This window comes from Euleptes europaea, chromosome 16 (genome assembly GCF_029931775.1).
Source record: "Euleptes europaea isolate rEulEur1 chromosome 16, rEulEur1.hap1, whole genome shotgun sequence".
Lineage (NCBI taxonomy): Eukaryota > Metazoa > Chordata > Lepidosauria > Squamata > Sphaerodactylidae > Euleptes > Euleptes europaea.
In genome coordinates this window covers 33,214,491-33,226,828 of record NC_079327.1, presented here as the reverse complement: position 1 = coordinate 33,226,828, position 12,338 = coordinate 33,214,491, and the positions used below count along the sequence as shown (strand labels likewise).

General features: G+C 38.6%; 1 protein-coding gene across 1 annotated transcript; it reads right to left on the bottom strand.

Moving 5' to 3' along the window:
• Nucleotides 1-6,488: 6,488 nt before the first annotated feature.
• TXNDC9 (thioredoxin domain containing 9) lies at nt 6,489-10,957 on the bottom strand. Its single transcript, XM_056861892.1, has 3 exons — nt 10,756-10,957; nt 7,502-7,620; nt 6,489-6,747 (listed from the first exon to the last, which is right to left on the bottom strand). The coding sequence occupies exons 1-3, from the start codon at nt 10,942-10,944 to the stop codon at nt 6,489-6,491; spliced, it is 567 nt and encodes a 188-aa protein (XP_056717870.1). The 5' UTR covers nt 10,945-10,957.
• Between the last annotated feature and the right edge of the window lie 1,381 nt (nt 10,958-12,338).

Genomic DNA, 12,338 nt, shown 5'->3' with positions numbered 1-12,338 from the left:
TGTACAAAATAGACCAACCCTTTCCTTGGAATTATTCACTCCTGATTAATTTCTCCTGTACACTTCGTTCAAGACACCCTTGGGTGTAAATTTAACAAGGGCTGACGTCCATTAGGTGCAATTTTTGGCATGCTACTAATAAGACGCATTCTGAAAATGCATCTATCTGTATGCATGATGTTCCCTATCACACACACCCAAACCAGTGAATCTACAGCATATAAAAATGTACAACCAAAAATGAGTAAAATACCTTTCTTCCTTTCCCTAGATTTAACAGCCATTGGCTATTCATCTGCCATTTCACACTTTAAAAAGGGGGGGGATGAAGATTAATTTCTTCTTGACACAATCAAGAGAAAAGTTGCCACATCTCTCATGCAATTCACTGATATACTTGATAGCAGATAACACAGTATCTGCTTCTCAGAAAGTGTCATTAGCTGATTTATCCAGGGAGTGTGGGATAAGGAGTCTACTTTATCTGGACAAAGTGGGCATTTGTGTTCTTCTGCAATAATTTTATTGTATCTCTTGTGTCTTGGCTGAGTCTAAGGCATTACACCTTGCCAATAAAAAAAAGCTTGTCTAAACTTCTAAATAAAATACCTTTTAAAATATTGGTAAAATGTACAATGATAAAGCAACCATGCTGTAGTTACAGGCATACATCCTACCTACTGAAATAGCCTTTCTCCAACTTAAATTTATCTTCCATTAGAGGAAGAGCCACTTAAGTTGGAGGAAGGCTTCCAACTTCGCTCTGTGGAGAGAGAGCATGCATGCCAACATTTCCAAATGTCACATGAATGCTTTGCTATCTATAAGGAGAAGCAGCAACATCAGTTGCTGGTTTCTTCCCTTAATGAACCACAGGATGAACCCTTCTTTGCTCTGATAAACTGCAAAAAGTTTAGACTCACCTGTCTTTCTTTGATCTCATCTTGCAAGAGAAATCCCTCAGACAGTCTTTATATACTACCCAAACCAAGCCCTGTGCTTTGAGGAACGCTCAAGTTTCTTGCAGTGTGGTGGCATTTATTGCGGAATTTAACAATGATAATGATAGTCACAGCAATCTAATAAAGCAGGGACGCCAATATAAATCCCTTCATTGTCACATTTTCTGATGCTGGGTAATCAGACATTTGCAATCATGGCTATTGTTTATTTATTTAATTTTTACAGCAATGGGTCATGAGGGGTCAAGGCGCAATCGCATACATAGGTAAACTTGGATATAAGCCATGTGGCAAAACAGTGGTTGCAACAGAGAGGTGGATATAGTTTATGACAATATGAACATGAAATATCATGTGTGTATTTTTTTAAATCTGGATCCAATGCAGCATGGGACATTAAAGTAAATATACACCTCCACACTCACCCACCTACATACACACAAGTGCTGTTGTTTGTAAGTATACATTAGTACTAAATTCAACAGGAGTCAATAGAGCTATCTAGCCCCATGTTTATTGGTGGGGATATGTATTTTGCTAATGTAAAACCAGAAGTGATGTTATTGCATGCACCCGCACATGCACACGATCACCGCTCCAGAGTAGATGGGTGGATTGGAGGGCAATTGCCTGCCAAAACCACCCACCTGGCAACCCTAGTGGTTGGCCTAAGAAAACTTATAGCCTCCTTTTCAGAGTATTGTTCCAAAGAGGGCCTAACGATTAATGTTTCTAAGTCAAAGGTTCTTCTCTTTAGTAAAAAATTACAGATGAGGAAGTGGGCTGTAGCAGGTCAGCCTATGGAGCAAGCAGAGCAATTGAAGTATTTAGGAGTTGTATTTCAAGCTAATCTTTCTTGGAAAGTGCATTTGAACTCTGTTATAAGAACAGCCATGATCACTGGGAAGGTTATTTTGAGATTTTATTATTCCTCCGTGGGACCATATGTTCCTGCAGCAGTTAAAGCATTTAATACTACAGTTTCTGGGCAGTTATTATATGCTGTAGGGGGTTGGATTAGTGTGATAACAGATAATACTGATGGACTGTTACTAAGATTTTTCACAATATTGTGGGAACTCTGAGATGTGTGGCAAGAATACCTTTGAGGGCCAATATTGGGGAGATGTTTTTTGAAGCAAAGGCTTGGTGGAGAGCATTTCCTCTGAAAATTATGATATTGAAATTGAATTTAGAATCAGGTCTTCTTGGATTAGTTATGCTGGATCATCATATGAGTGGTTGAAACAAATACTGGGAATTTAAATTATTACATTTGGGAATTATCAATGATATGATAGGAACTAATGTTCTAACTCTTTGAACATAGTATAGTTTACAGCTAGGGTTGTCAGGTCCCTCTTTGCCACTGGTGGGAGGTTCTGGGGGCAGGGCCTGAGGAGGGCAGAGTCTGAGGAGGGGAGGGACTTCAATGCCATAGAGTCCAATTGCCGAAGCAGCTATTTCCTCCAGGTGACTGATCTCTATCTGGTGGAGTTCAGTTGTTATAGCAGCCACCACCTGGAAGTCGACAACCTTATTTGCAGCTCTTTCCCAATAGATGTCAGTAAGTGTAACCAGGCTTTGCTCTTTCAGATGCACTTGTGTGCACACACTCATATTCAAAGGTTGACAACAGTAAAATAAAAACGTAATTTTATGGGCATTCATGTATAGAATCCTCACAGGCTGACCTATTTCTCACATTGCTGAATACAAATGTTTAATTATAGGTAACACAACAGGTTTTTATAGACATACACCTGCTACATGAGCCAATATGGGCTGTGCACAGAATTTGTATTTAAGCATTTTTCAGAACGTACAATTAAGAGTGAAGCTATGACTTTACGGTGCCATTGTAAGCAGTGTTATTCCTTTCGAAGTCCATCGGAATCAATGGGTTTAGAAGACATGGCACTATTCATCCCTTCTTCCTTTGGTAAATGTATCCCATCCTATAAATCTATGTTTTAATGTGCAATCACTTATTTATGTTGTTTATAGTCTGCCTTTCTCGCTGAAACACAAGCCAGATTACACAGTGTATCTCAATGCAGTCAGTAGGATGGGACATCCAAGAAGCAATGTAATAGGATTAAGATTGGGGAAACTGAAACCAACTACAAACCTAGAACAAAGCTGAACCAGAGCATAAGTATTAATATGTCATCTTAAATTTTGCAGAAAGTACATACGTGATAGGATGATACATACAATGCGCAGCCACAGTAGTATAGTCCATAGTCTCTTTCTTTATTAAAGCATTCTTCCTAAATCATTCTATTATAATAAAGGCCCATGACCTTTTGAGAGCTAGCGAGTTGTAATGGTTAAGAGCGGTGGAGTCTGATCTGGAGAACTGGGTTTGATTCCCCACTCCTCCACATGAGCGGCGGAGGCTAATCTGGTGAACTGGATTTGTTTCCCCACTCCTACACATGAAGAGAATAAAATGGAGTGGAGAATGATGTGAACTGCTTTGGGCTTCCATCAAAGAGAAAGGCAGGATATAGATGAAGTAAATACATACACATTCACCTATACCCTAAAGCGGCTTACATAATTCTCCTCCACTAATCAGGAAATTCTTTGATCATTACAACCCCTAGTAGCTATGATTGCGAGAATTCCAATGCAATTGTAGCTTTTCTTATGGGATTTTTGAAAGGCAGGACAAACTTTTTGTTTCTTTGCCCAATGATCAATCACACTTTATATTATTGTTTTCCCTTAATTTCATACAAAAATTGCACATCGTGTAGTTTATATAAATAAATTGTGCTGGCAGTAGCTGGTATTAATTTATCTGCTCCACCTGAGCATCCAGTCCTTTTGGAAGGGTATATACCAGAAACGGTATATACCAGGCCTCTGTATGATAGGGTAGTCACACTGAAGCATTGAGTGAGAACTGGTCCCATGTGCAAAGTAAATGGAATGTGTTTGTATCATGCTTCTATCCTGCTACTTACTGCAGTGACATCATGGAGCAACTGTTTAAACTGGGACTACCCTTCTATTTTACATGATCTTTTAAAAAATATTAATTGTGGCTTTATATTTTGTTATAAATCTAAGAGTGTTGGTTGTTACCAAAGCTGAGTTAATTAAAGGTATGTTGTAATTTTAGAGTCTATACAAGACCACCCAACCTTTACCATACTAGACCTGCATCTAAGTCAGATGCTGAAGATGAAATCAACTGCTCAGCATTGACACTAGCAGATAACTTGCATGTCTGAAACTGGCTGCTTCAATGTCTCATTGAGGAAGGCTCAGCCTCTGGCCTTAAAGGAACATTCTGTGGATCCAACTGTACAGGCATGAGATGATCTCAGTGGTAAGCATCTTGTCCTAGTAGGGAAGCTACAGTGAAATTCCTATTCAACATTAAAAAAAAAAAAACACCAACAACTTCTTATCATTACACCTAGTCAAGTGGTAGAGTTCTGAACGGTTACTGTTCAAATGTATCAGTGGAGACAGATCAACATGATATAGGGCTTTTCTGTTCCAAGGCACATAAGGCAAAGAGTACATCTGACATGGCAACATACTTCTTCTGCCTTCTTCACACAACACTAGTACACTCTGTCTCAAAGTCTGGCAATCACTGCCTTAAGGAATGGAGCAGTTGAAGGAAAACAGTTATTTTTGATGACAGACGCTTTGGCATTAGAATTCAAACAATTTTTATTTTGAATTACTTGAACATAAAAAAGAATCAGTACCAGTTAAGAGAAAGATTGTTGACCTGCTAAGGTGAGGAACCAAACCGGTTCTCAGACTTTGACAGGTTATAGCTCTACCCACTACCCAAAGAAATACCCCCATTCTCTCCCCTTTTCCCCTCAACTGTATCCCTCTTCTCTTCCCTAGCTCCTGTCCTCTGAATGTCAAGATCACTTGTCCTTGTCAGTTTATTGTTTTAATTTGGGTTGGCTCCACATTTGTGTCACTAAATGATACGGAAGTACGGGTCACTGTTTTACAGAACTTGCAGACACAAATTGATTTAGCAGAGGCCCCTTCCCGAGGAATCTAATGGCCATCTAAGAGAAAGGAAATTCATCAAGTTACACTATGAGATCCAAAAGGGACCTTCAACGTTCCAAAAATAGGGATTCTTACAGAAGGTAAATGCCTATTACTGAAGAACAGAGCAAGAAATTATGTTCTTATCACAAGACTCTGAATCCTCCCCAAATCAAGTCCATTCACCAAACCACAGAATTATATTATATAATTCTGAAAGGTATGTTTCAATTTAATTGTTGCCATGTGCCATTAACCTGCTGACTTAGCTTTAGCATGAAGAGTATGCATTTGGTAGCCATTTCAATTAAAGAGCAGCTAAGACCGATTGATAATATGCTGTGCAATGAAGTTAAGTTAGGCCCTGCGATGCTCATGCCCCTGCGAGACAAGCAACGATTTTGTTAATACATTGCTTCTGGAATAATTTATCAGTGACAAGTGGTATAAAATACTAAGATGCGTTTCAAAGTACTCCTAACTAATGATCACGGAAAATTATCCATCCAAGAACTATTTCAAAAGGGCTCAGTTTTTTTCCAGCCTAGAAATGACCTCCCAAGAAGGAAAAAAAAATAGTTATGATTTCTTCTCAAGTTGTATAAAATTGTTTAGAAAATGATCTTTATGTGCAAATGTCCTGAAAACAAAGAACTTTATAAAAAACATTCCTAGAAATGTATCAAGCTTAAAGGAAAAGATGGTTTACAAATATTTTTAATTATCATGTTGTCTAATCCTCATCAGAATCTGAATCGTATGCCTTTCCTCTGATCATTTTCTTATCCAGCTTTGTGAAACTGGTTCCCAACTTCTTTTGGCTCTGGAAAGGGGGGTCCATCAAGTTGCCACTGGAAAGGGAAAAAAAATACTACCTTCAAACACTATTTATGTATTATTAAAAACAACAACACAGAGTTGCAGTTACCTGTAACTGTTGTTCATCGAGTGTCTTCGTGCAGGCACACATGGCCTGCGCAGTCCATGTGGGACTGCACAGAAGACACAAGGATGAACAATATTTGAAGCAGCAGTCTTAAGAAACTGTTTATAGGATGAGTCTGGCAAAACTGTGTTCTCTTGAAGTGTGGCTGCCTGGGCCTGAGAAGCAGCCCTGTCATCAACTCAGCAGAAGGGACACCCCTGACTCCTCCATCACTGCATCACTACCAAGGATTGCCCTGAAGGAGCACCGTCTTTATGAGTTACAGGTTTGGCCTGCCAAGCGAACATTACCTAACCAGGAACGTCCCTCCCCAACTCATTGCATTACCATAAAGAAGAAAGGCAGGAACAGCCTTTTTCTCCAAAGGGAATTTATTTCAACAAAAATGGTGTGGAGTTCAGAGTAAGAAATGTAAAATAACATTTTACAAAATAACAAAGGTAACTAAAGAAACCAACACAGCGTGTTTTCATTATCTTGCTAAAAAAAGGGCCTTTCTACAAACGTTAGTAAAGCAACTAAAATTTTAAACAGTATTTCATTTACCTGTAGTTGATTATATTTGCACAGCCTAGCCTCCATTCTAAGGTTTCTGTAGTAAAATCATCCGTGTTCCCCAGATCAGTGAAGCCAACCACATAATCCTGGGTTTTCCCATCTTTTACAAGTGCTAATGTAGGAATTACTTTGATGCGAAGTCTCTCACACAGAAATGGGGATTTTTCAGCATTTAATTTGATAAACTTGGTCTCAAGGTGCTTTTTGGCCAATATAATTAAATGCTTGTCTATTATTAAGCATCTGAAGAAACAAAACATAGATAATTCAAACATTTCACAGTGAAGAAATTTGATAAGAAATAATTTTGCTTTCTAGATCTAATTCCTTATGTATCTATGTATTTATACTTTGTCAGGGAATTACGAGTCAGCATACAGGTAGGTTGCTGAAGCCATACTACAATAATTTAACATTACTGTAGAGTGTCTGGTTCCTAGGATAAAATGTTTAATTCAAAAGGGAACTTGATAAACTTTTCATTGTATTTACCCTTAAGTATAGAAAGCTACTGAACAAAATATACAGGAATTGGGCCTGAAGAAGTTACCTCTTATTCAACAGCCACATCTAGACTACAGACAATATTTCAGTTATTAACCTATAGAGCTATGATTGTTATCTTGCATGCTTAAGTCTCACTGAAAGCACTGTAGCTTTAATGCCTTATACACATACTTGGGGAAAAGTGTAATAATTAAATGGCACATTTTCCTGTTAAGCATACTGAACTGGACCCAAGAGAGCACATTTTGCCCTACAAGAATGCCATATTCCCAGAGCATGAGAGAAAGATGTGCTAGCAAACAGGGCCCTTTCCGTTCACCCAGCTGGGTAGATATTTGGATTAAGAGATTCAGTTATTAACAAAAATACTCATTATGAGAGTTGGGTTAGGAGATCCAGGCAGATGGAATATATGCACACAGGTTTTTCAGTACTTCATCTATTTTAATAACTTTTTTGCACTACAAATCTTGCAAAGAATTTACTATACCTGAAAGTTGTATCTCTATAGAAATGGCAGACCACATTTTTACTCTCTTTCACTTCTTGAAAAAAATCTCTTTCACTGGAGATTTCCCTATATTCCCCGTGTCCTTTTGAAAGCCATTCCTGATTGTAAGAAAACAGGATATTATCACGAAATTCTTTATTATGCCATGTAACATCAGAAATGTGTATAATTGCCTCATAAATGGGTTATCCACCTGTAATTCCTAATCCCAGTTTGACACTGTATCATAAAATTCCCAGTTTCATAGTACTAAAAGCAGGTTTCTAGCATTTAAAGTATATATTAACTGTCGAAGGCTTTCACGGTCAGAGTTCATTGGTTCTTGTAGGTTATCCGGGCTGTGTAACCGTGGTCTTGGAATTTTCTTTCCTGACGTTTCGCCAGCAACTGTGGCAGGCATCTTCAGAGTAGTAACACTGAAGGACAGTGTCTCTCAGTGTCAAGGGTGTAGGAAGAGTAATATATAGTCAGAAAGGGGTTGGGTTTGAGCTGAGTATTGTCCTGCAAAAGTATTGTCCTGTATTGTCCAACCACCACCCCCGACAGAAAAGAGGAATAATCAAAACATTAATGGACCGTGCAAGACGGATCTGTGAACCACAGTTTCTCAAGGAAGAAACTAATCATCTAAATCACGCACCGCTAGCAAACGGCTACTCCAAGAATGAAATCAGAAGGGCCATTAAACCAAACAAAAATCAGAAAACTCAAGAAAAACAGTCTCCCATAGGAAAGGTATTCTTGCCATTTATTAAAGGAGTCACTGATAGGATGGAGAAACTTTTGAAAAAACATAACCTACAAACAGTGTTTAAACCCACCAAGAAAATACAACAAATGCTACGATCAGCAAAAGACAAAAGAGACCCCCTCACCTCTGCAGGAGTATATCGTATACCTTGCAGCTGTGGAGAAGTTTACATCGGGACCACAAAACGCAGCATACAAACAAGGATAAAAGAACATGAAAGATACTGCAGACTTGGCCAACCTGAGAAATCAGCAGTGGCTGAACATGGACTGACACAAACAGGACACAGGGTCTTATTCCAAGACACTGAAAGACTGGACAATTCTACCAACTATTTTGTCAGATTGCACAGAGAAGCCATTGAAATTCATAAACATCAGCACAACTTTAACAGAAAAGAGGAGAGTTTAAGAATGAATAAGGCTTGGCTTCCTGCCCTGAAAAACCTCCAGACAAAGACAACATTCAACAATAGCCATACAGATTAGCTTTGGATTACACACATTAACAGATCACTTCAGGATACAATGGTTCCATATTAACATACCATACCCTCATTAGCACATTATCTTGATACTTACAGGACAATACTTTTGCAGGACAATACTCAGCTCAAACCCAACCCCTTTCTGACTATATATTACTCTTCCTACACCCTTGACACTGAGAGACACTGTCCTTCAGTGTTACTACTCTGAAGATGCCTGCCACAGTTGCTGGCGAAACGTCAGGAAAGAAAATTCCAAGACCACGGTTACACAGCCCGGATAACCTACAAGAAACAATATATATTAACTGCTCAAAGCAAACAGTTTGATGCCAATACTTGAGGTTTTCTAACATCAGCTTTTTTGCCCATTCTGAGTCTAACAAAGTAGTAACAATACTAAAATGTTTAAATTGTAGAATAAAGATTGATTGTTTTAACTAATAAATGAAGGTTGCATTCTGAAAGCATGGACAGTTATCAGGTACTTTGCGTGTATTTCCCCCATTATATGTAAATAGATGTTTTTTCCATACTTTCCTAGTAATCACTGGGTGGAAGACAACCTACATAACAAATATTACCTTCCTCATTTAATGCTTGGCTATTCTGAGATGTACTTCACATCAGCCATTTTCAGAAAAAACATAAAGAGATATTTTGTTTTCAGACTTTTCTAGTAATTTGGATGTCTTGGGCTACATATTTACCACATTTCAGGGTTCTGGGTAGCATGAAAATATCCTAACCCTTTTGGGAGTACATTTCATACCCTTCATATTCAAGTTTCAGACTTGTTTTACTAACCAGGGTGCTCTAAGTAAACCAGACTTTGATACTACTACCACCACTACCAATGCATATCCAGGAACAGGATTTCCTGGGGCATTCTGGGGTGCCATGCAAGCGCAAAAGAACTCCTGCAGATCCAAACCCTTATTCTTGCCTATAAATTGTATTTCTAAATAAATATTTTGAAAACTGAAAAAGTAACACAAAAGTAGTTTACCAAGAACTATTTGAGCTCCAAACACCTTGAAACAAACTCTAAAATTTTAACAATCTTATGTAGCATAATGGCCAACCACTAGAGAAAGGTGTGGAGAAAAAGTCTGAGGAAGTTGTTTGTTTAGTAGACAAATGTACGAGTGAGAGTTCCTGTGTGGAATATAGTAGAGTGTTTACAGTTCCCTGAGTGTGAGACTCATACAAGTGAATGAAGACAGAATCCTAGTAGGCTGTGTGAATTGTGGTGTAAGAAAGTGTATGAGTGAAAAATAGAATTCTGAGTGAATTGGCTCACTTACAGCTCACCTACTACCCTAGGCACGATATAGTTGAAATTTTTGGCAACAATATTAACTGGAACTTCAGAATGGTATCTGACTGAAGGCACTCAGCTTACTGTACAAAGGGGTGGGGGAGGGGAAAAAAGCACTCATTTGATTTAGTTAAAAAGGTCTCTTCATTCTAGAAAAGGATCTTTAGTGTTGTCCCTCTAGCTCCACTAGTCTGTCACACTGCTGCCAGAACAGGAATAGATAAACACTCTATTGATTTCTTAATTAAGAGGCATAGAGAGGGAGTTGGTGAGGCAGATGTCTCTGGTGGCAGCAAATATTAGAAAAGTAGAGGAAAGTGAGATCTCCCTTTCTAACCCCTCAAAAGTGCAACAGTATGAGTCTGAAGTAGGAAATCCTTTCTTGAAGTCTCACTTCACCCACAAATTCACTTGCAGTGCATTCCTAAGGAGAGTTACTCCTGTCTAAGCCAACTGAAATGAATGGGCTTAGACTGGAGTAACTCTCCTTAGGAACGCACTGTAAGGCAAGCTTCTATCCATCAGCTTCATCCCATCTGCAACATAGGAATATTACTGGCCTGTTCTACAAGAGTGTTATGAAGAGCACTAAGGTAAAGTAGGTAAAGTATTCTGAATATTTACATGTACGATATAAATTCCTTTTATCCATTCTACAGTTACAAAAAAGTTACTTGTTTCTGTTGCTGGGCTTTCTTCAGTGCTTCAAGCCTCCTTTGCTTTACAAGTTCCAATTCATCTTCATCCATCTGGTCCAGTTTTTCAAGCTCTGCATCAACTTGCTGTTCTACAGTCATGGCTGTCTGAAGTATCTGAGTCTCCAGAACTTTTGAAAATACTCCAACAGAAGTATCGGCAGCCATTTTCCCCCTATATAAACCACAAACAAGCCTGCAAAATAAAATTTACTGAAAGTCAAAGCCAGACATGTTATAACAGTATTAAAATTGCATCTGCACAATCTTACGTGTTGTATCCATCAATGGGGCCTTTAGAGATGGAAAGTAACTCAGTACTGCCTCTTTTGCTAACATAATAAATAATGATAACTCTAGAGAAAGATACATCACTAATCATTAGTAGTATCTGTTTTCTCTTGACTGATCAGGTGTGGGTTCTGGGACAAGTTCTCTGTCTCTCAAAACTGTAGCCAGCAGCCGGGTCTAGGACTGCTTTTTTATTTTCTAGTAGCTTGATTGAAGCATCTCTTCTTGGAAAGTATCAGTTCTACTTTTGTAACCTCAAACAATGGCTAAAGTGGAGTTCAAGTTACTTGTTTCTAGGGAATCCATTCACAGACTGTCTGTTACATGATTAATTGACATTACACAGGATTCCAAGGCATGTTCTACTCTCACTTCTTGCTGGGTGTTAGCCTGCTGGGAAATGAAAGTAACACTACCCTCCCTTGAAACTTCATACAGGATGAAAAGACTGGTAAGTATGCAGAATTTCAAAGACACATAGAAAGCCAGACCCCGGATTCTTCAGTCTTGAATAGTCTTTTTCCATGCTGACAGTCACTAGGACTGTCACTTAATTAAAGAAATATCAGTCAATCAACAGTGCAGCAATGCACCCTTCAAGGTTTATTAAAGTCAATGGGCTTAAAAAGAATACTAAAAAGGAAATTACAACATTGGCCAATGGGGAAATGCACAACCACCAGACAACTTGCTCCATGAGACAATGCGACGCCCCTATTACTGGCCTGCAGGGTAGTTATTGTAGGGGGAAGATGGAAGTTAATCCAGTCCCTTATCTGGGGCAACACTCACTTTTTGCAGGATAGACCACCTTTGTAAATCAGCAAAGTTAAAAACAGCCAAAAGATATGTGGAGGAATATAAACAGCACACGCATGTAAGATAAAGAAAACTGTATTTAATAAAAGATTATAAGGTTCTGCAAATAAACAACATTTTCTCCTTAAGAGGTCTGTACTACTTTTCTTATATTTACTGAAATTTTTTTACTACTTCTTGAGTGTGCTTTTACCAAAATTAAAAAGCACATTAAAGAGCTCAATTATAACAGCACTACTTTTCGTGCTCGTCGCGTCTGTTCATCCCAGTTCTTCGGAATACCCCCTCCACGTGGTCTGCCTGCCTATACATATTATCTGACAACTCCTCGTCTCTGTAGAGCTTTTTGCTTGGCTAGATTGAATGCTAACCCTGCTATGGTAATGCAGGGCAGAATTCTGAATATCCCATACTCAGACCGGATCTGCCCTTGCTCTTCTGGCTCTACTGAC